This window comes from Eptatretus burgeri, chromosome 2, assembly GCF_056783735.1.
Source record: "Eptatretus burgeri isolate ZD-2024b chromosome 2, Ebu_testis_v1, whole genome shotgun sequence".
Classification (NCBI taxonomy): domain Eukaryota; kingdom Metazoa; phylum Chordata; class Myxini; order Myxiniformes; family Myxinidae; genus Eptatretus; species Eptatretus burgeri.
Genome location: NC_140962.1, coordinates 111,596,506 through 111,619,159, shown reverse-complemented (window position 1 = coordinate 111,619,159; position 22,654 = coordinate 111,596,506). Strand labels below are relative to the sequence as shown.

General features: G+C 43.1%; 1 protein-coding gene across 3 annotated transcripts in view; it reads left to right on the top strand.

Annotated features, from left to right (window-relative positions):
• The window catches only part of SLC71A1 (solute carrier family 71 member 1), a 108,644-nt gene that overhangs the window by 40,064 nt on the left and 45,926 nt on the right, over positions 1-22,654 (top strand). For all 3 annotated transcript variants that reach the window (XM_085870750.1, XM_085870749.1, XM_085870748.1), the window contains exons 2-7: positions 3,943-4,038; positions 15,836-15,898; positions 16,027-16,154; positions 16,429-16,543; positions 16,913-17,131; positions 17,274-17,387. In XM_085870750.1, the coding sequence (XP_085726876.1) occupies positions 3,943-4,038; positions 15,836-15,898; positions 16,027-16,154; positions 16,429-16,543; positions 16,913-17,131; positions 17,274-17,387 (735 nt within the window). The remainder of the gene's footprint in view (positions 1-3,942; positions 4,039-15,835; positions 15,899-16,026; positions 16,155-16,428; positions 16,544-16,912; positions 17,132-17,273; positions 17,388-22,654) is intronic.

Here is a 22,654-nt window from a genome sequence, read left to right as displayed (position 1 = left end):
TTGGTCCAAAATAACAATCGTAAAGAAAAACGGCTAACTCAAAGATCACAGCCCGGGTGACATGAATAAAGCCCATTAAACAACGGTGGGGAAATCTAACTGAACACGGACTTATCGGCATAACTGAACTAAGGGCCTATATGGTGTTCTGCGAATTTCCACAGCTGAAACAATATATATATATATATATATATATATATATATATATATATATATATATATATATATATATATATATATATATATATATATATATATATATAGTATCCCTGTGTCGTAAGAGGCGACCAGGGTTGCGTCAGGAAGGGCATCCGGCGTAAAACATGTGCCAAATCACTATGCGGATCATACGGATGATCCGCTGTGGCGAACCCAAACGGGAGCAGCCGAAAGAAGAAGAAGAAGAAGAAGAAGAAGAAGAAGAAGAAGAAGAAGAAGAAGAAGAAGAAGAAGATGATATATATAAATATATATATATATATATATATATATATATAATTGTATATTAAGATCAAACCCCATTACTGCCGTGGGTGCCAGGAAGCTAGTGTTCCCACAGATATTGCTGCATGCATCCTGACCAACAGGAAATGCCTGCCACATTAACCCGTCTTTGGTACATGGGATCTTCACCTGTTCCCAGGTTCCTGCATGTTCCAGATCCCACACTTTATTTTAATTTTTTTGGTGATCCTCAGGTCCTGTAAATCTGTGATTAATGCAAATCAAGATTCAAACACAGTTATTTGTGCTTTGCTGTTTTGGTGCATCATATAGTAAAACAATTGTTTTGGGAAATTGAAATATTTGTACTGAATAGCTTTATTTTGTACACCAGTAAATACTGTACCCAATCACTCTGGAAACATGACTTGGTGAAGAAAGATGCCGAGCTGGGCACCAAGTTAATTTTTTGTGAGGTTACAGTATGTTTTCTTGAAGAAAAAGAATTGCACTTTGATCTCTATAATTGAAATAATAGCCATGCCTACCCATCACTTCACTGATGGGTTTAATCAAAAGACAGCATGTTCTACTTCACCAACAAATTGCATGTCTTTCTGTGAGTCTCCAGGAGGATGTTAAATGAAGTGAAACACACGAAAAGAGAATCTTTTATTGCACGTTGTTGCTGTTGTCGTGGCTATGGTTTTCTTTGTTCCTTCCGTGTACTTTGAAGCGTTTTTCTGTCGTCGAATAATAAATGCTCCTGTTGGAACTGCTACACTAAGCTCCTATTCCCACTTCTTCTTCAATCCTCGAAAAATGGGTTTTAAAGCGGGAATTTTTAATGATTAAATGAACACAAATTTTTGGTCCAAATAAATTGATAATTAACTTTACAACTAAGGAAATCAATTATTAGCTTTCCAACGCTGCTATTTTTATTATACCATTTGTTGCCTCTATACCATTAAAAAAAATTTTACCATTAAAGTTTTACCATTTGTTGCTTCGTAGCCTGGAATGAAATTGCATTAAATAAGACTTTTTCCACCTTTATTTACACATCCTAATCCACAACGTCCACGTGAAAAACAAATTCAACAAATTTCAGAAAATTAATTTAAAATACAAACTTAGAATATCTTTGTTGGATAAGTGTCCACCCCCCCCCCCCTTATAATAGCAATTGTAAATTAGCTCAGGTGTAACCAATCACCTTCAAAATCACACACCAAGTTAATTGGCTTCCACCTGATTATTTCAGAATAAAATCAGTTGTTCCTATAGGTTTCCTCTGCTGGGTAGTGCATTTTCCTCTGTTGGGTAGTGCATTCCACAGCAAAGACTCAACCATAAACACCAAGGAGCTTTCAAAAAACCTCCAGAATAAAGTTGTGGAAAGGCAAAGATCAGGGGATGGGTATAAAAATATTTCAAAGGCCTTCAATATCCCCTTCTGCACAGTCAAGACAATCATTAAGAAGCGGAATGTGTATGGTACCACCAAGATCCTGCCTGGATCAGGCCGTCCCTCCAAATCGTATGACCAAGCAAGGAGATTGATCAGAGAGGCCATGCACAAGCAAGGAGGAGACTGACCAATGGCAACTTTGAAAGAGCTACATGCCTTTATGGTAAAGACTGGTCACTGTGTGCATGTGACAACAATATCCCAAGCACTCCACAAGTGTGGCCTGTATGGTAGGGTGGCAAGAAGGAAGCCATTACTCAAAAAGCCCACCTTGAGTCCCATTTGAGGTATGCAAAAAACCACTCCAGAGATTCTGAAGCCATGTGGCAAAAGGTTTTGTGGTCTGACGAAACCAAGATGGAATTTTTTGGCCTAAAGACAAAACGTTACATTTGTTGCAAACCAAACACAGCACATCACCCAAAGAACACCATCCCCAATGTGAGGCATCTTGGTGACAGCATGTTATGGGATGTTTCTCATCAGCAGGGACAGAAGGGAAAATGGATGGAGCAAAATTCAGAAAAATCCTAGAGGAAAACCTGCTGCCCTCTGCAAGAAAGGTGAAATTGGGCCGGAAGTTCACCTTACAGCATGAAAACAACCCGAAGCACACAGCCATAGCTATACTGGAGTGGCTAAGGAACAAAAAGATAAATGTACTTGAGTGGTCCAGTCAGAGCCCCAACCTAAATCCAATCAGAAATCTGTGGCATGACTTGAAGATTGCTGTCCCACATAACTTGACAGCTGGAACAGTTTTGTGCAGAATAATGGGCAAATATTGCCCAATAAAGGTGTGCGAAGTTGGTGGAGACTGATCCCAACAGACCCACAGCTGTAATTGCTGTCGAAGGTGCTTCAACCAAGTATAAACTCAGGGGGGTGGACACTTAACCAACCTAGATATTCTAGTTTTGTATTTTAAATTAATTTTCTGGAATTTGTTGAATTTGTTTTTCACTTGGAAGTTGTGGGTTACAATGTGTAAATAAAGGTGGAAAAAAGTTTTATATGCAATTTAATTCCAGGCTATAAGGCAATAAAAGGTGAAAAAATTGAAAGGTGGTGGAGACTTTCTGTAGGCATTGTATTTGGAGAATTGCCTTATTTTAGTACAATAACACTATTAAGTTGTACACTCCCAATATTTTATGCCTTCCTATTTTTGGGTCCAAACCAGTGGATACTTTCAAATCCAGTTGTTTTCCAAATAGTCCAGCCACGTTGCTTGTTTGCTGGTTTAGCCCTTCCGCCCACCCCCACTCACGAGATTAATGAGCTGTTCTTATGAGCCACGCCTAGAAACAAACACGAAATAGCAGACAGCCTCTGCCTGAACACCGGGCCTAATTAGTATTAGCACCTTCCACAAATACTGCCATCAGGCTTGAACAATGTGTACCTGGACTTGTCGAGTTACAAAATGTTTCACATTTCAATGCAATAGCATACCCATTCCATGCACCAGCCATGTGATGTAACACAGTCAGTCACCACACAGATAAAAGACGAGTGTGAAGTTTCTCTTTCATCGTGTTCCATGTGATGTGAGGCTTAATTACCTGCTGTGATGTTTGACTGACAGCATAATTACTCCCCAAACTCTCCTCACATGCAGGTTTGACATTGTATATAAAAACATACATGATCGCATATTTTCGATAATCTTTCTCTTTCCTCTTGGGGTGATTTTCTTTGTCCTGCTGGATCGGTCATGGTCAGATATGGTGTTGCCTGTTGTCTTGTACTTCAAGTTCGCATTCTACTGTGGACTTGGATATGATAATGATGGTTCAAATCATCCTGATGAATGTTCCCATTCTTTGTTAAACAACTATTATTCCTTATCACATATTCATTACCTCCTTCCTCTGGGAAGTAATACTCCCAAGTCGGCTTACAAGTGGAAAAGGGTGTCTTCTAACTTTTGGTAATCATTCTGTCCTCTCCTGTTATATAGCTATGTGAGTTATGATGTCATGTCCCAATGGTTGATTTTAATTTTTGTACTCATTTCCCAGCCACAGGGAATCGGGCAGCCCAGTGTCTATCACGCCGTCATTGTTATCTTCCTGGAGTTTTTTGCTTGGGGCCTCCTCACGGCGCCAACACTAACGGTGGGTTCAGATCCATACTTGTCAATGTTTGAAAGTAGAGCTGGGCTTTGCACAATTACGTTTGCTGAGAACCTGTGAGAAGTGAAAAACGTATTGCTGTTCCATGCTTTGAGTAAAGATATCTTTCGTTGCTCATCTAAATATGGCCTTGAGTTATCAATTGTGCATGTGTGGGAATCACCAGCCTGGTCACTTAATTCTGCATTTGGTGATACTGGTACTGATTGCAATTGAATAATATGATGTTATCCATTATGCATGGTGGAAAGGAAAATTTTGAAAGCTTTGGTTTTTATTTAATCAATGCAGGAGAATGTACTTGTAAGTCTTTAAATGCATCGTCTCCATGAATAAAGCATTGAATAAAAGCACATTGGCATCCATCAATAAATGGCAAGCTTGCCCATGGCTTGGAGCACCCGCTGTTCAAACCCCGGCCAAGTTGTACCAAAGACTTTTGAAATGGCACCTGATGCTTCCTTGCTTGGCGCTCAGCATTTGAAGGACAGAGCACTGAGAAAACCCTATAGGTAGACAATCATGACAGAAGGAATTCCTCCTTGATTGCCACGCTGAATGCGGAGAGAAAAGTTATGTCGTAAAGATTACGTCACTGGTACCCAGAGTGCTCTGGGAAGTGCCATCACTTCACCCAATCTCTGTTGCTGTGTTTGTGTGAAAGTGAAGTCTGGTGTTGTCTCGTGTCTGCATGTGTGCATGATTTGTGTCACAGCTCTTCCATGAACCTTTTGAGCCTGTTACCTCCTTCCCTCCCCCCCACCCCCCCAAAAAAAAATATAAAAAAATAAAGATAGCCCATTTTTAAAAGGAGTTGGTTGGGCTTTCCATACAGACATTTAATATCGAATCTATTTTGATCTTCATTAAAAATAATGCCACATGGAAGATCATGTTCATGAAAAAAAAAGGAATTGGCTCAAAGGCACTTTCATTTGGAAATGAGTTTACTTGGAAAAGATTAGCAATCAATACTCTTTTGCTTGTGTGGTGGCAGATAGGAGGGGAAGTGGTGTAAACCTAGTGTGTTGTTGTCAAGCTGTGGAGGGCACATGGTGATAGCCAAGTAAATATTTCCCTCCATCAAAATAAAGGCAGCTCAGGTTGTGTTTTTTGCAAGGAACTTGCTGTCGTGTATTCTCACCAACCTTGCATTCGACCTATGTGAATGGTATGCTTAAAATCTAAGTGGGGTACCAAAACACCTGAGCCTAATCTTGTGAAAGCGATTGAAAACAATTTGGGCAACGATCATAACAGCCTCATAAAAAATAAATATTAGCCACATGCAATTTAAACCTGGAAACGTTCAAAGGCAATATTTGGTTGGAAAAGCAGCGAGCATAATTTGTGTTGCAGCATCCTTCTGCTAAAAAAACAAAACCCACCGATTTTCATTGAGGCCTCCATGTGTTCAGCAATTTTGGCATTATTGATTTATAGGTAATGGATCAACGTTTATGAGGCTTGCAGGAAGGTTACTGGTTTTGTTTTAGCGTCGTGGCAATGCAGCCGATGGAGAAGTGTTTTGATCCCTTTAGAGAAATTAATTGCATAACACAGCCACCTTTCTGTAATTGTAAATTGGTCAACTGTACATTGTTGGCCATCGAGTGATGTTCGGAAAGTGTTTTTAGCAGCGTCTCGCATAGCGAACGCTGCTCATAGAGAGCTCGGCGTTGTTGTTGTTCTTCTTGTTCTTGTTCTTGTTCTTCGTCTTCTTCTTCTTGTGAAGACAAAACCTTAATCTCTCGGACTCGGCTCTTGTATATACAAGATCCGGATCGCCTTAAATACTGAGCACATGTACACATCCTCACATAGACGGTGCCTTTTGAGAGCGTCTATCATGAACTTTTAAATATATTCGGACATTTGCTGTAAAGTTTCGAAAAGTTCACGTTACTATTTAAAGATTATTCCATTTATCGTATTGTAATTTCGTAAATACATTATTTATTTTGTAAATACATGATGTATCGTAAATACGAAAATACATTATGACGGGTTTCGCTATTGGCTTAATGAAGGCACGTGACGAAATATCGGAAGTTGTTGTTGTTGTTGTTGTTGTTGTTGTTTTTTAAAAAAATTTAATTTTTTTTTTTTAGCCGCCAAAACCTTGAGGATGCTGCTCTTGGACACATTTGTCCTTGTTTGTTACATGAAAATGTAAATTTTAAGTTTAAGTACGAGAAGATAACCTGTTATTCTCTGTGCTCATTCATGAATGGGATTTTGAGCTATAAGAGCAGAGACTCATGTTTCTAAAATCTGTGAGAGCTGTACATTGCTCTTGTGTTTTTTTTTGTTTGTTGTTTTTTTTTTTTTACGAGAGCAATCACTCTTGTCAATATTGCTCTCCTAAATTTTTTTTTTGTGAATGAGATTGCTTTTTCTCAAATAAACTGCACAGTCCTTGCGTAGCACACATCACCGCGACGCCGTTGTACCTCAGGATGCATAAACAAGCGCATTCTCTACCTCCGCAGGAAAATTAGTTTGCAAATCTCAGTCTCAAACCTCTCTCCCTCCTCCAAATCCTGGTGGCATCTAATCAAATCTGTTTCTGGTGTATGTTCCCCTTCCATCCCCTCCCTTACCTCAAATGGCCGCACTACTGATACCGCACATAAAAGGTTGAATGCCTAAACTCAGTGTTTGCATCAAAATCTTGTGTCCGAAACCCATCGCTTTTTCTACACACCTTACACAGTCGTGCCCAACTGTCCCTGGACTCTGTGTCCTTTTCTCCTGACAAGGTGGAGAGCTTTCTGTCAAACCTCGACTCAGATTCTGCAACCGGTCCAGACAGCATCAGCCCACGTGTCCTAAAACCTGCGCTACTGCTTTTGCTCACCCTCTCTCTGTTCTATTCACGCTCTCATTTGTTCAAGATCATCTGCCATCTGCTTGGAAATCAGCAAACATTACTGCCCTGCACAAAAAAGGTGCAAAAACAGATCCCTGCAACTCCAGACCAATCAGCCTTCTCCCAATCATCAGCAAGGTTATGGAATCAATCATCGCTTCAGACATTAAATCCTTCCTCTTCTCCAATGGCTTGATTTCCGATCATCAATTTGGTTTCAGACCAGGTCACTCTACCCTGGATATGCTGCTTTTGCTCTCACAACAATGGATGGAGGTCCTCAATGCTTGACATGAAATCAGTCACATCCCTGGACATATCGCGTGCTTTTGACACGGTCTGGCACGCTGCCCTGCTCACCGAACTCTCTTCCTATGGTATCCAAGGCCATCTCCACTCATGGCTCGCAGACTTCCTCTCCTGTCGCAGTCAACGTGTGGCCCTAAATGGAGTTCTTTCATCCCCCCTTCCTGTCCAGGCTGGAGTTCCGCAAGGTAGCGTTCTGGGCCCTGTTCTTTTTCTGGTTTTCATCAATGATCTCTCCAACTCTGGAAAATCCTCTTTTTCTCTTTGCTGATGACTACACCCTCTGCCGTACCATCTGTCATCCCTCAGACCGGCAAGCAGCAGCTTCTTCGCTCTTTGCAGATCTGGATAAAATCACAAACTGGTCCAACACATGGAACATGTCTTTCAATCCTGACAAATCTCACACTCTCACTATGTCTCTCCAAAAGGACCGTTTGGCAACCCCCCCCCCCCCAATCCACTTTCTCAACAATCCTCTGGAAGAAGTCCTTCTTTCAAGCTTCTGGGTCTCACTATCTTCCATGATCTTTCCTGGGAAAGCCACATTTCAAACCTCGCCTTCAAAGCCAGTCGCCGACTGGGAATCCTCCGTCGTGCAAAGTCCTTCCTCTGCCCACCTGAGCTCCTGATCATATACAAAGCTTTCATCCGCAGCCTGATGGAGTACTGCTCTCCCCTCTGGGCTGGTGCTCTGCCTCCCACCTTTCTCAGCTTCACACTGTGGAAACCAAGGCATTTTGGATCATTGGCATCTCCCGCAATGAGGCTGAGTCTTTGGGCCTCTCACTCTCTCGCCACAGGCAGTTCGGTGTTTTTTCTGTCTTCTACCGTCTCCTCTCCGGTCTCGCCCCCCCCCCAACTCTGTCTGCGATTTGTCCCCACCATATTTCCGCAGGGCGCTTGAGGTCCGCCAACAACCCCCTTCTGGTAAAACTACCAAAATCACGAATCACTGCTCACCTTCACTCTTTAATTCTTCTTTTTTCCTGCCTTTGGAATAAACTCCCTCACTCTGTTCAATCCCATTCTTCCCTCCAGGCCTTCAAAACAGCTGTTCACCACCACCTCTTATCGTCCCCCATCCAAATCCTCAATCTTTTGTACCCCTGTTAATCCACCCCAAACCCACCTCCTTCAAATTCCCTGCTTTCCTTCCTGAAAGTCCCTGTAATGTCTATCTTGTATACCCCGTGTTCCCTGCCCCATCCCTTTCCCTTCCACAGATCTCCTAATGTCTCTGTACCCCACTGTTTTGTCCTTCCCACTCCCTTACCACAAGGGGGTCTCATGCCCCCCTTGCTGTGCGTTGTGTTACCATACGAGCTTCGACAAGGTATACATCAAAAATCGAAAGTACCCCTGATATAAAGAACTGACTGCTGGAAATGCTAAAGGTGTGTTTTCTGTACCAATTTCCACAAGCTATCAGTGCTGAGTGTGACCAAGATACATGATTTGAACAAGTTTTTTTTTTTCTAAACACAGGAATACACAGTTACAGAAATATATTCCCAGGCATGCGATCAATAACGCTCCTCGACCTAAAAATGATGAGCGTGATTGCTCTCCTTAAAAACGAGTCACATTTTTCGAGGCACAATTTTTAATTTCTGACTTCTTCACAGATATGTTCATTCATTGACTAAGCTTGTTGCTCAAAACCTAAAATGATTAATGCCACGTTATAGCCATGAGTTTAGAATCCACATTAACACTCACTTTGCCAGTGGTGTTAACACTTGCTATCCTTTAGTTTATGTGAGTGAAAAGCACGCAGGAGATGACTTTGGACAGCTTTGTTGTTATGACCTTTAGGGCCCTGACTTAACTTTTGAACCTACCATGTTCGACCGAACTCAGTTTTTACAGCGCTCGCCGCAACACTTTCTCGAATCGCCTTCTCGTTCTTCCGTATGTAGCGAACGGTGGATTTGTTTACTCCGTAGTGTCTGCCCACAGAAGCCACACTCTGAGTTCTCGACGGCCAGTCCAGCAGATCCACTATGTGACTCAGGCTCATCACTTTCTTCTGACTCTTGGCAGTCGACGCATCTCCGGCACTGGTCTTGCGCTCGGGAGCTATGTTTGATCAATGAGCGGAAAGAGAGGCAAAACACCAGTCAAGGCGGTGGAACAGAAGCATGATTGAGACCCAGGACATGCTGCATATAAGTAGTCATGTGGGAATTGTGGGTATCTGCAGGAAGCGTGAGTAGTCTTCCCATTGTTTGAAGGGGATGTTGGAGGATGCTCATGTTTTAATCAGCTGGGGGTAGATGTGGTGAAACGTTTCAATTGTGTAACTCATGGGAGGGAAAGGGGTGGGGGGTGGGGGGTGATATCTTCAGCAGCTCATAATAGATTTGGGGAAGCATGTAAATTACTTATGCAAGTGTTTGGGTTAGGGTTTACTCAGCAGATGTCAGATGTGGTGAAACATTTTAATTGTGTAACTTTAGGGAGGGAAACATCTTCGGCAGCTTGTATGCTGGTACTGTACTGCACTGTACTGTAGATGTGGTAAAGCATCTTTCCAGCGCGAATGGTGGACAAAGCCACGCAGCTTGATTACAACATGGCTGATGGAAGATATTGTTATGAATTTGGAATTAGATTGCACACAACATACAGGTTCCTTTAGTCAGCTATGTCGATAAGTCTTGTTCCCAAGATAGCTCACCTTCCATCGTTTAAATGTTCAGAAATCGATTTGATGCGCTGCGGATCAATTTAATAGTTAGGGAGCGAACAATGGAGACGTCCCTCCCCCTCTTCTGCGAAGAGGAAGAAGAGCCCTGCCGTCCCATGATTCATGACGTCAACTCCCTCCCACCCGTGGTTGAGCGGGGGATGGATCACGAGGGCATGAGTCGTGCCGGGTGCGGGGGAGGGGGCGGAGAAGGATAAAGAGGAGATCCTTTCTTTGTTCGTGCTCGGAGTGGGGGAGTGGTAGTTCAGCAGACCTTCGGGTCCTGTTTGGCTTAGGTTAGGGTTGAGGCCTATGGAAGCTTTTTGCTTCTGCAGAGTTGTTCAGCAGAGCTTCGAGTCCTGCTTGGCTCAGTAGGCTTTTTGGAGAGCTGCTTTGTTTGGAAGAAAGTCGAGCCGGTTGCTCGGCTCGAGTTGCGAATGGTGGCTTCTTCTACTTCTTGGTTCGTGGAGCTCTTTGTTCTCCGTTTGGTTCCCGGCTTGGTGCGACTCATCGACCTCATCTTGGAGGTGGTTCCTCGGGGAAGTGACGCATCGACGGGAAGGATCGGCGCCTCGTCTCACCAGCACGTGTTGAGAAGCGTGGGAGGATCCGCTGGAGCTCGGGAAGGATCGCGGCTCACGGCGATTGGGTCCAGCTCGCTCTTGCTGGAGCCCGGGTCCGAACAACTTGAAGACCACACGAGGTGGAGAGGTTCGAGATAGGCTCTGGGTTTCAGCTCACCTGTCCTCCGAGCTGGAGCTCATTATTAAGGTGTGTGCGTGTGTGTAGTGTGTAGTGTGTAGTGTGTGTGTGTGTGTGTGTGTGTGTGTGTGTGTGTGTGTGTGTGTGTGTGTGTGTGTGTGTGTGTGTGTGTGTGTGTGTGTGTGTGTGTGTGTGTGTGTGTGTGTGTGTGTGTGTGCCTGTCTAATAAGTAGGAAATTGTTAAGTGCTTTGTGTGCTGTAAATCTTTGCATTGCATTTCGTATAGTCGGAATAGTTCTGCTCTTCCGTGCTTCCCAAGTTCCCCATTATTATTAATAAATACCCCAATTGTTAAATGTTTTCAGCCTGTCGCGTCAATTCTTTCATTGACTGAGCATTTCGTGTGTTGGTAGTTAAAAAGCCGTTGGTTTGCCGTAAAAGGGGACATTTGGACCGACAGTTCTCGGCGATTAATCCGCTCGGAATCGCGCACGGGACAGGCTCTCCTCGGCGGTTTGTGCCGTATGAGTTCCTTCGAGGGTGGAATACCCCGGTAGTTGGATCACGTGGGTATTTAGGTACATTGAAGATTGGCAATCGACCCTACCCCACATGATCTGCCCATTGGCGTATTTCGGTTCTTGTACAAGGACCCGTCGACTCGGACTTATCCGGGCAGCGATCTATATTCTGGGCGATCGGTCGGGCCGACTCGACTTGCTGCTCCGTTCGAGCGGTTAGTTGGCGGCCGACCCCGGCACCGTAACACTATGTTTTAGAACTGTTATGTACACGGGTTGTGGAAGATATGTTTTAGAACTGTTTGATGTACATGGTTTGTGGAAGATATGTTTTGGAACTGTTTGATGTGCGTGGCTCGTGGAACTTTTTTTTTGGTCTGCGAAAAACCGCGAATACGTGAAGCACAGGGCCTCGGATCTCGAAGCATGTCACATTTTGTAAACCGCGAATACACGAGATCCGTGATTAGTGGGGTCCAACGGTCACCCCACGGTATTACAGAACCCTTCACTGTCAGAACTTATGCACTCAGAGATGTGGAGTTCATTAGGTTGGTGCCACACGTACCCTTGTCCTTTTGTCAAGAACATGGTGAAGGATGATTCAACAGTGTTTTTAGTTTTTTTCCTTTTTTCCTTTTTTTTTGTCCACTGCACATATTTTATATATATATATATATATATATATATATATATATATATATATATATATATATATATATATATATATATATATATAGATATATATATATATATATATATATATATATATATATATATATATATATAGATATAGATATATATAGATATAGATATAGATATAGATATAGATATAGATATATATATATATATATATATATATATATATATATATATATATATATATATATATATATGCATAAATACATACATATTCCCTGACTATTATGGTGAGCATCGCCGCGGATTGTGTCTGGCATGGTAAAACTGCATAATCTGCACAGAACAACCATCCGTTTGCCACCCAGACGATTGTTCCTGTTGATGCAAATCATTCAAGCAGAAGGTATGTGATCAGCAGGAAAATCGAAACATGTGGAGTGTGACTAGCACTCAGCTGATCCATATATAGTTTATATATTTATATATATATATATATATATATATATATATATATATATATATATATATATATATATTTTAACATCACACACACACACACACACACACACACACACACACACACACACACACACACACACACACACACACACGTACTCACCTCTCACCCATAATTGGAGGGAACAACCAATTAGCTTTCACCTCATTGATTATGCTCAGGTGGCTTGGATCTTTATAATTAGCCCCCTGCTCTTCTCGGCAAAGAAGGATGCATCACGCTGCACAAGGTAAGTTATTTGCTGTTTCAAACCATAGTTGGGTTCCTCTACAACTGTAAACATTTACAAGTAGCACATTATGTGAGAATCCCATCGCTACACGCCCCATATCAGCCTGACCGGTTTCATCTCCTATTGGTGATTCATCAGTGACAGTATAGCTGAAACCCAGCTGAAATGGAATCCAAGGATGTCATCATTCATTGCTAGCTTGCTAGAATTCTGGTGTTAAATGATGGACGTCGGTCTCATCACATCACAATCACCTGGCACTGTGCTGTCTGCTTATTCCACATATCTACTACCACTGCAGGATCCCTCCCCTGTATCACACAGTGTCCTCCTTTTCCTTGTTTACTTTCTATTTTCCTCTCCTCTCAACCATAAACTCTTATTTTCATACTTGTATTAATTTTGATGAAATTAAAAGACAATAATTCAGATGGAATTCAACCTTCAGCCAATGTTGTATTTCATGCGCTGCTTTTATTGTTTATCGCAGGTGCCTCTGTTTATTATGCATCCATTATTTTTCCAGCTTTCTGTCAAATGATGGAATGAAAATTTTATTTTCCAAGCTCACACCGAAAAATACTCAACCAGATGATGAAATTCCAGGTGTCGATCTTGGGTTAGAATCCAGGTCCAGCTACAAACTGTCACCCTGGTGTTTTGTCGGCACGGTGAGGCATCAATGTGTGTGCCGTCCCTCAAATGGACGTTAAACTGGGCGCCCCTTCTTCCAGCTTTGGTTGGTGGATATTAAAGATTCCTCGGTGTCCTTCATGAAGAACAAGTGTGTTATCGCTTTCACAGCCATGCTCCTGGCAAAGGATTAATAAACCTACAGCCTCTTGCTGCATTATGAAAGAAGGTGATGGAAGTATTTTTGCCGTGCAAGAGACTTATTTCAGAATACGTACATCATTCATCACTTTGCTTTTAATGAGTGGACTTTCCGCGACTGATGAAATTTCCACACGTGAAGGCATTTCAGCAAAATATATTGCCATTTTTTTATTGCACAATTTCTGTGCCTCTTGTGAAATCCAACGATATTAAATAAGGCATATGTATGTATGTACTGTATGTACATCTGAACATCATAGAAAAAAAAACGGCTGGTCTAAACTCCACCAAATTTTGCATACATGTTGGTGGGAGCCAGGGTCAGGTCATGGGACAAATTAGGAAAAAAAAGGGAGCCGGTGTTTCTAGTGTAATAAAGTAATCAGTTGTGATGAAATTTTCAGATTTTTCATATTATGTTGGGTAATGAAGATTAGTATTGTTGCTGTACTTTCATGTTGAAGTATACAGGTTCTCAAACATAATCTGTTCCTTTAGTCTTGTCCCCACAAATAAAAGGAACCTCCTTGCTGTTTGATTTTATTACCCTTGCTGAAGGAGAGGGTATTGTAGTTGGGTCCGTTTGTCTGTTTGTCTGTTTGTCTGTTTGTCTGTCTGTCTGTCTGTCTGTCTGTCTGTCTGTCTGTCTGTCTGTCTGTCTGTCTGTCTGTCTGTCTGTCTGTCTGTCTGTCTGTCTGTCTGTTTGCTTGTCTGCACAGAACTTTCATGTTTTTCTCTGCAACCACTTGTCAGATTGAGACAAATTTTTCACCATCGGTTTTTTTGATAATTAAACTCATGTACAATGTTTTATTGATAATTATGACGTCATGGGTCACGTGTTGTGGCTGCCGTGTTGGAAAAACGGAAAAAACTTTGGTCCTCTGTGTCTTTGAAACCGCACCAAGGGAAAAAAAAATGAAACTTGGCACATGGCAAGTACTCCTCTTGGGGATTTAGTGCATTTTTTATGATGTTGTGTAGGTGCCTTCTTTACGATGTCATAATTGCATATGTAGAATGCTACATCTGATCAGTATGAACATTTTTGAGGGTCATCTAAGGATAAAATATGCCTGGTGTTGGTTCAGTGGTTAGGGTGGCTGGCTTGGGATCTTAGGGTCCTGAGTTCAAGCCCCGTTGGCAACTGAATTGATACCAGGTGGGGTTGACTCTGCCTGGCATCCTTCTGAGGTTGGCAAAATGAGTGCCAGTTTGCTGGTATCCTGTGTCGGAGTGGCGACCCGTCCAGGAATGTGCCCAATAGCCAAGGAGACTGCTTAGGCAGCGCCAATGCTCTGCACAGAGTATGATCCTAATGGTTGACTCTAAGGATAAAATGGTCCACAGAAAAAAATTTGATGACATCATCGATCATGTGATTCGGCAGCGATATTGTTTTTTAAATTTTTTAAAAACCTTCAAAAATCTTCTTCTCTGAAGTGGCTGAACTGATAGAGGCAAAACTTTTCACGTTTGACCGCCTATCCATGGAGAACTAAAGCTTCACAAATGACGTCATTGGTTACGTGGTTTGGCAAGTATGTTGGATATACCGTAAAATCTATAAAATCTTCTCCAGAACGGCTGAACAGATTGAGGGGAAACTTCCCACAAATGTTCCCCAAGCCTTGGGGATACCAGGGTATTCACGAATGATTGATGTCACATTGTCTGGCAGCCATTATTGGATTGAGCGAAAATCTTAAAAAAAAAATTCTCTTGAACTGCTTAATCAATCGATGTGAAACTTCAAAATTGTGATGTAGTTGTGATGGGGAATACATGTTTTAAATTTCAACCTGAATGGATGCATGGTCTGGCAGCCAGAATTCTTAAAAAAAAATTTGATCTGGGTTCTTCATTTCATTTACTTATTTATTTATTTATAAAGGCTCACTTGGCTGTGCCTGGTTGGGTTCGAGGGTCGAGGAGTAGCATCTGAAATGTGAATCCTTTCCAGATTCCTCCTGATGACTTCAGCTTTGCTTTTTGCTTGTTTGGGTTCCTTCTAATTACTCCAATGCAGAACTGTGCCGATTTGATCTTCCATTTGATCCGAATGGAATTTATTTAAATCCCATTCTAAATTCAGTTGAATAATAATAATAATAATAAACATCATGTGTCAGTGTCAAGTGTCTGATCAAAGCAGGACGTTTTAGTACCCGGTCATCACTGCCAGCAGTTATAAAGTGGCAGTTCTTGTTCTGTCTCTTATTAATTATGTAGCACACCAGTACAGAAACACCACACAAACACAACACAAACACTACACAAATGACACCACACAAAACTACACCACACAAAAACAAGTCCTTGTGAGGGTCTGCAATCTCTGGTTGCTCTTTTTTCTTGTTTTGTTATTTTGTTGGTTACTTTTGAGAAAGAAAAATCACACTGGTTGTCCACATGTTTCTTAACGATATTTGTGGTTATGATTTCTCTCTCTCTGCAGGTGCTGTATGCAACCTTCCCGCAACACACATTCCTGATGAATGGCCTGATTCAGGGAGTGAAGGTCAGTGAAATGTAAATGTTGGGAAGATGGATGTGCACTTTCTTACCTTCATTTGTATGGGTGGCTGAATAATTTGGAGGATTATCAGAAAAATCAATTTCCCAAACTCTCATGCTCCTCTCTTGTAGGGTTTGCTGTCCTTCCTGAGTGCACCTCTTATCGGTGCACTCTCTGACGTGTGGGGCCGGAAGTCGTTTTTGCTGCTTACTGTTTTCTTCACTTGTGTCCCCATTCCACTTATGCATATCAGTCCCTGGTATGTTGGAAACAACTGTGTGCATGTTTTCATAAAAGTAAAAGCACATCTCACTGAGGTGGTTCTCCAAATGTGAAAATTTGAGCATTTTTTTTCTGAGATCTGTACTTTGAACTGACACAAATAATGGTTGATGCAAATTCAAGCATCTGTTCATCGATTAAGGAACAAAACACTTTCTCATTTTAAACACCGTCTTTAAGATTTTTATGAAAGATTTTGGATGTTTGAATCCCAAGTTTCACTTTTGTTCTTCACACCCCTCAATCCCCAGGTGGTATTTTGCAGTCATATCTATTTCGGGAATATTCTCCGTCACATTCTCCGTTGTGTTTGCGTATGTGGCCGACGTAACCCAAGAACATGAACGCAGCACTGCCTATGGTTTGGTGATTCAAACGACTCCGATCACACCGCATTCCACATCCATCCCACTTAACAGCTTATAAAAATAAATATTTAATGAGTATCATCTCTTTTATTTTTTAACAATAGAAAATTCATGAATAATTCCGCTTACATCATCATGTTGCACGTGGGTTTTTAAGAGAAGCATCGGGATAAAAGAGAGGGATAAGAATGGCAACATGAATGGTTTGTTCAAGCTTTATGGGTGATTATCATTATCATTTAGATGGCCTAGTTCGCCAACAGACTTGAATGACTGTTTTATGGATCAATGAGTAAAGTCCCCAAGAGATGGCCTTTTGGAACTGAGAAGAGTAATTTAAATACTTCTTCTCCCTCCCTCTGTTTAGGTCTCAGCAACATTTGCAGCGAGCCTTGTGACAAGCCCTGCTATTGGCGCCTACTTGAGTGAAGCATATGGCAACGGTGTCGTCGTCGTGCTTGCGACAGCTATTTCTCTTCTCGACATCTGCTTCATCCTGTTAGCCCTTCCAGAGTCGCTGCCAGAGAAGATGCGCCCTGCATCATGGGGGGCTCCGATCTCATGGGAACAGGCAGACCCTTTTGCGGTGAGCCTGCATCTCCTGAACTTGCCTTTTGTGTTCCGCTGCACAATTTTATTTCCTTTATTGAAAATACTCTGTTCCTTTCGTCTCCTTCATTTGTCAAACTACCAATGACCCATCACTCCTACTCTTTTCCTCGATGCAGTCTCTACGCAAGGTTGGTCAAGATTCGACTGTACTTCTCATCTGCATCACAGTGTTCTTGTCATACCTACCCGAGGCTGGCCAGTACTCCAGCTTCTTCCTTTACCTGCGCCAAGTGAGCTCGGAGAATAGACTTGATGATAATGAATGCAACCAATTCATGGGAACATTTTATGCTGCATTTGTGCTCACCAGGATAATTTAAGAAACTGCTATTTAAACAAACACAAAAAAGGTTTATCAAAATGTGACGCTTGTAAATCATATGTTGCCCTTTTCCTTAGCTTATGAAGTAGCCATGTTCATGAAAAGAATATATTCCATAGAATCTTTAACTTCAGCGCATCTGTTTTCCGATCCTTTGGCTTTTATTGATGACAACTTCATTGACTGGGATCATCTCCATTGACGGATTACTGCCGAGTTACAGTGAGTGTGTGCTGGCTAACAAAGCTAATTATTACAATTACAATTACAACAAACAATTACTTATTACAAACATACAAGCAAGCAATCATTTAAAAGCAAGTATTTATCAGCAAGAAAGCAAAAGGGCACGTCGAAGCAGATTTAACCACAACACGTGTTCTTCTTCAATTTTACTTGCACAAAAGACTCGGCCATCATTCACTCGGGGGGGCGAAGAATGAAATGATGACTCGAAAATAAAATAAAAGTAATGAATGGAGAAAAGGAAAACAGTCTTTCCTTCTCTCCCTCACCTCACACAAATATGCAAGAGAATGTGGAGGAAAATGGATGGGAAGATGGGCAGTGGCGATGTGACGCGATGGGGACACGTAGTCACGTCCCTGCGGTGTCCAGACCCAGTAGGCGAGTCCTCTCCGGCGTCCCAGATCTGTGAGCTGGATGTGCGACTCGCCCTCCTCTGCCTCAGATTCTTCCTCCTGAAGATTCTTCCCCCTCCTCGATGAAGTGCCGCAGTTCACCCTCCGCATTCTTCGTGGCTGAGAGGTTCGAGAGGGCAGGATGACGCTCGTGGAAGGAGTGTTCTTTTTCCACAAAAGCTCAACACCAACTGCTCATGAAACCTACCTTCCTTTACCCTCACACTCTTTTGTTCCTTCCCTCACAAGCATTCTCAGTCTTTAAGTCTTCTGCTCATGTGAGCTTGTTCTGTGCGCTTCTGCCTTTCTGCCTCTTCTTAGCGTCTTTGCTTCTCTCAGCCTTTCTGCTTTCTGAGCTGTCTGCTCAGGAGCGCTTTTCATCGCTGCTTGCACGAGCGTGTCTCGTGTGCTTCGGCGTTTCTGCTTCTTCTTCACAACCACTCTCTTTATTCCTCCCACAAGCCTTCTTCCCATCCCATTGGTCCGCAGCCGATGGGGGTGAGTGCACAATGTCGCTTGAGGAAATTGCCACACCATTCTGAGGGAACTTTCAATGAAGCCCCTGCCCTGACCTCAACGCGCCCAAAGCCATGACAAGAGCTCCCAGCCCCCTATAGTCCAGCAGCCAACTAGCTTAACCTGGAAGTGGAGTATATACCATGTTTTTGGGTTGATTTGGAACACTGAGTCCATAAATATTAGGAATCCGCTTGATGACACCCTGTCACCTTTGGGCATTTTTCTAATTTGCATAAAACCAAGATGGCCGCCATTGTTCTATTGAATATACTATAATTAAGATATCTCGGCTTCTAGAAGGGATTTTAAAACAATCCGAAATGTTTTAACGGGGCTTGAAGACATTACGAACGCAATGGAATAACTTTTATTATGATTTGACAACTCCTTCATTTTGCCTACATCGATGTTCAACGACTCGGGTGACATGAGAACGGGAAAGGCTAAGGCACAGTTGAAGAAGCAACTACAAGTTGAGATGTCATCAATAATCGTATTACCCAAAGTCAAATGTAGGGTGCTAGATGGTTCAGCTGTCCTCTGGGTGATACACTGGCCAGCGAATGGGACAGTCCGCGACTTTGTTGTGAACTTCAAACAGTACATCCAACATAAACTTACTTCTAGCGATGTCTATCTCGTGTTCGACAGGTACCAGGATTTCAGTACCAAGAGTACGACCAGATGCAATCGAACAACAGAAACAAGCAGAGTACATTCGCTGGCTCTAGATACACCTCTACCCCCACAGAAAGTTGTCCTGACAGTGTCAGAAAATAAATCACAGCTGATGGAAATTATCTGTGAAGAGCTGACCAGAGACACTACCATCCATCGAGACTACACAATGACCCACAAACTTGTCATCACTAGCAGTAATAACACACCTGTTGAAATAAGTTATGGGGGAGTGGTGATCCACCGGGATGACATGTCGACATCTCATGAAGAGGCAGACTGCATCATTGTTCAACAAGCAGTAACAGTTGCGACTGAATGCCAAGTAGGCGTCAGTGATTGCAGATGACACCGACGTCTTCATCCTTCTGCTTCACCACTACTTTGAGCGAGAGTTAACCAGTCACATGATCATGGAATCGCCGATTCATGGTAGAACCGTTATTGACATACAAGCTACTTTTAAACAACAGCAGAGCATAGTAGATGGACTGTTGTCTATGCACGCCCTATCGGGTTGTGATATATGTGCATGCTATTTCGGTATTGGTAAAGTCACGGTACTGGAAGTACTGCGAGAAGGCTACTCCTTGTCACTTTTGGGTGACATTCATGCATTGTTACCAGATATAACAAGACAGGCATCCAAGTTTGTAGCCACATTCTATGGACACAAGGACTGTAGCAGTATGTCTGAGGAAAGGAAGAAGTCATGGGCCACAAAGGTTGGAAAGGGCACCACAGCCATACCAAAGCTGAAGTCTCTACCTCCCACAACAGAAGCATTTCTCGAAAATGTCAAATGGGCACACCTGCAGGCAGCTGTGTGGAAACACGCTTTGGATCTAGACCCTCCCTCACTAGATCCAACAGAACATGGATACGTTCATGACGACAGTTCCAAGACTATGTTGCCTAAATCGATACATGAAGATGTGTCCCTTGCTCCACAAGAGATTCTGAAACTGATTCGCTGCTCTTGTGAAAGTGAAAGACCTTGCAAATCAGGAAGATGTGGACGTGTGAGCGGTAAACTACCGTGCACTGTATTTTGCGGATGTCATGCCGAGGACTGTCATAACTAACTGACTAAATGTGATGTAGCCTCTGATGCAGATGACGACGATGACAATTAGACATAAAGGTATTGATGTCAACACAGACAAATGAGAGGAACATCATGTTGATAACTGTGTACAATGTCATGTACTATAAACTCTAATATCGCAGTAGTTAAAGGAGAAGAAATGTGAACGATTTCTTCATGCGCCATGGCTTGCTCAGCATAGACACTACTTGAACATTATGACTTTTCAGTCACTTTATTCTATATAGTGGATATCTGAAATTAGTTTACTTTATGACTTGGTGTCTGTCAGCTTAAATATATTCTAACATATACGTCAATGACAAATTACTAATATTATATTGAAGGTGTTCAATGATATTGTCACCATTTAGATCAATCAAGCATGTCATTCAAAAGTACAGCAAAATGTTAACAGATTGATAACGGCCATATTGGAATATGCAAATGAAGCTAATATATTTAAATTGTAATATAACATGTATTATATGGGACCTCTATTTTTTCAAAACACTAAAACCAATCATTTAAAATGTATCCAAAATTGTATCCAGAATGTGTTGACATGAAACCGGTCTCCCGAGAGGTTTGACAGCGGCCATCTTGGATTTATGCAAATGAAGGAGTTGTCAAATCATAATAAAAGTTATTCCATTGGGTTCCTAATGTCTTAAAGCCCCGTTAAAACATTTTAGATTGTTTTAAAATCCCTTTTAGAAGCCGAGATATCTTAATTATAGTATATTCAATAGAACCCTGCGGCCATCTTGGTTTTATGCAAATTAGAAAACAATGCCCAACGGTGACAGGGTGTCATCAAGCAGATTGTTAATATTGTTGCGGATTCGCGCCCGCCGGCGTGCGACGGCCACGTAACTCGAATCGCGGCACGTCGCCCACCGGACGGACAATCCAGTCGTGACCCTCTCGGACTAACGCCGGGAACCAGTCACGGGTGGACCTTTCGGTCTCACCGCGATCGAGCCAATCAGCCCCCGCGTGGGATAGGGTTGCTCGCCAAATTCGACCTACCTAAGTACCCACGCGGAGGGTAGACCGGGCGATCGCACCTCGCCGCAGGTCGACTTCGGACACGGGCCACTTAAGCGACCCGTTCCGTACTATCAGAATAACCGAGCGGTGTTATCGTCGACCTCGACGGTTCGATTAATTATCGGGCGTATTCAGCCCACTACCAACCCTTTACGTGAAGCAAGATGAGGATTCAATGGGAGAAATGACGAAGCGAAGCGGGAAACAGTTCAACAATAAAGCACATTTATTCGCGGCACACGGGAAGCACACAAATTCAATTCCACCAAAAGCACATAGAAAAAACACAATGCAATTTACACAAAAAGCAAATGTAAAAGTGAAAACACAATGCAGAGCTAATACCGACTACCGAGCACACGGCAACACTTATACAATTCTACTTCACAGACGGCGCCGACAACACATACCCAAAACCAAGGAAAAGAATACCCCCAAGAATGAGGCGGGCCTGAGGCCGAGACCGGGTCGCGCCTACCCGTCTGGTGATGAGACGCGGAGCGGCGATGGCGCCCCAACCCCGCAGGCCTCGCGGGCAGTGTCTGGTAGGGGGTGGGAAAGGGGCCCCCTTGGTCGCACTATCTCAGCGCGGGGGGAAACAGGAGGGGGTTGCTGATGCTCGGGGTATAGAGGATCTTTATTATCCCTGGTGTGCGTCTCCACCTCGGCCAGGTCGCGCTGTCGGCCTCCCTCGGGTGCAGCTTCCTGCACGACGCGAGCACCCCCTCGTCTGGTGTCGCCGCCTTTCCACAGCTCCGTCCCCTCCGTCCCGCACACGACGAGCAGCTCCACCGCCCGCGAAGTCTTGACCCTCTGCTTCCGACTCTCCTACTCTCCGCCTCTGGACTCTCCGACTCTCGACTCTCCTGACTCTGCTCTTCTCCGCCTCTCGACTCCCCGACTCTCCACCTCTGGACTCTCCGACTCTCGACTCTCTCTCCGACCCTGGACTCTCCGACCGACTCCACTCTGGACTCTTCTTTGGACTCTCCTCTTCTGACTGACGAACACGGTCCTTTTATCCCCCCGTAGCTTCGCCTTTGACCCCCTCCCTTTGACATTTCACCTCGCTCCCCATTGGCCCGAGAAAAAGTGGGCGTGAAGGCTTTTTGATCCACAAATTTGCATATATCGATCGTCCTGGAGGCGGGGCCAAATCGCCCCTCGCTCACCGATTGGACGGCAAAAAGTGGGCGT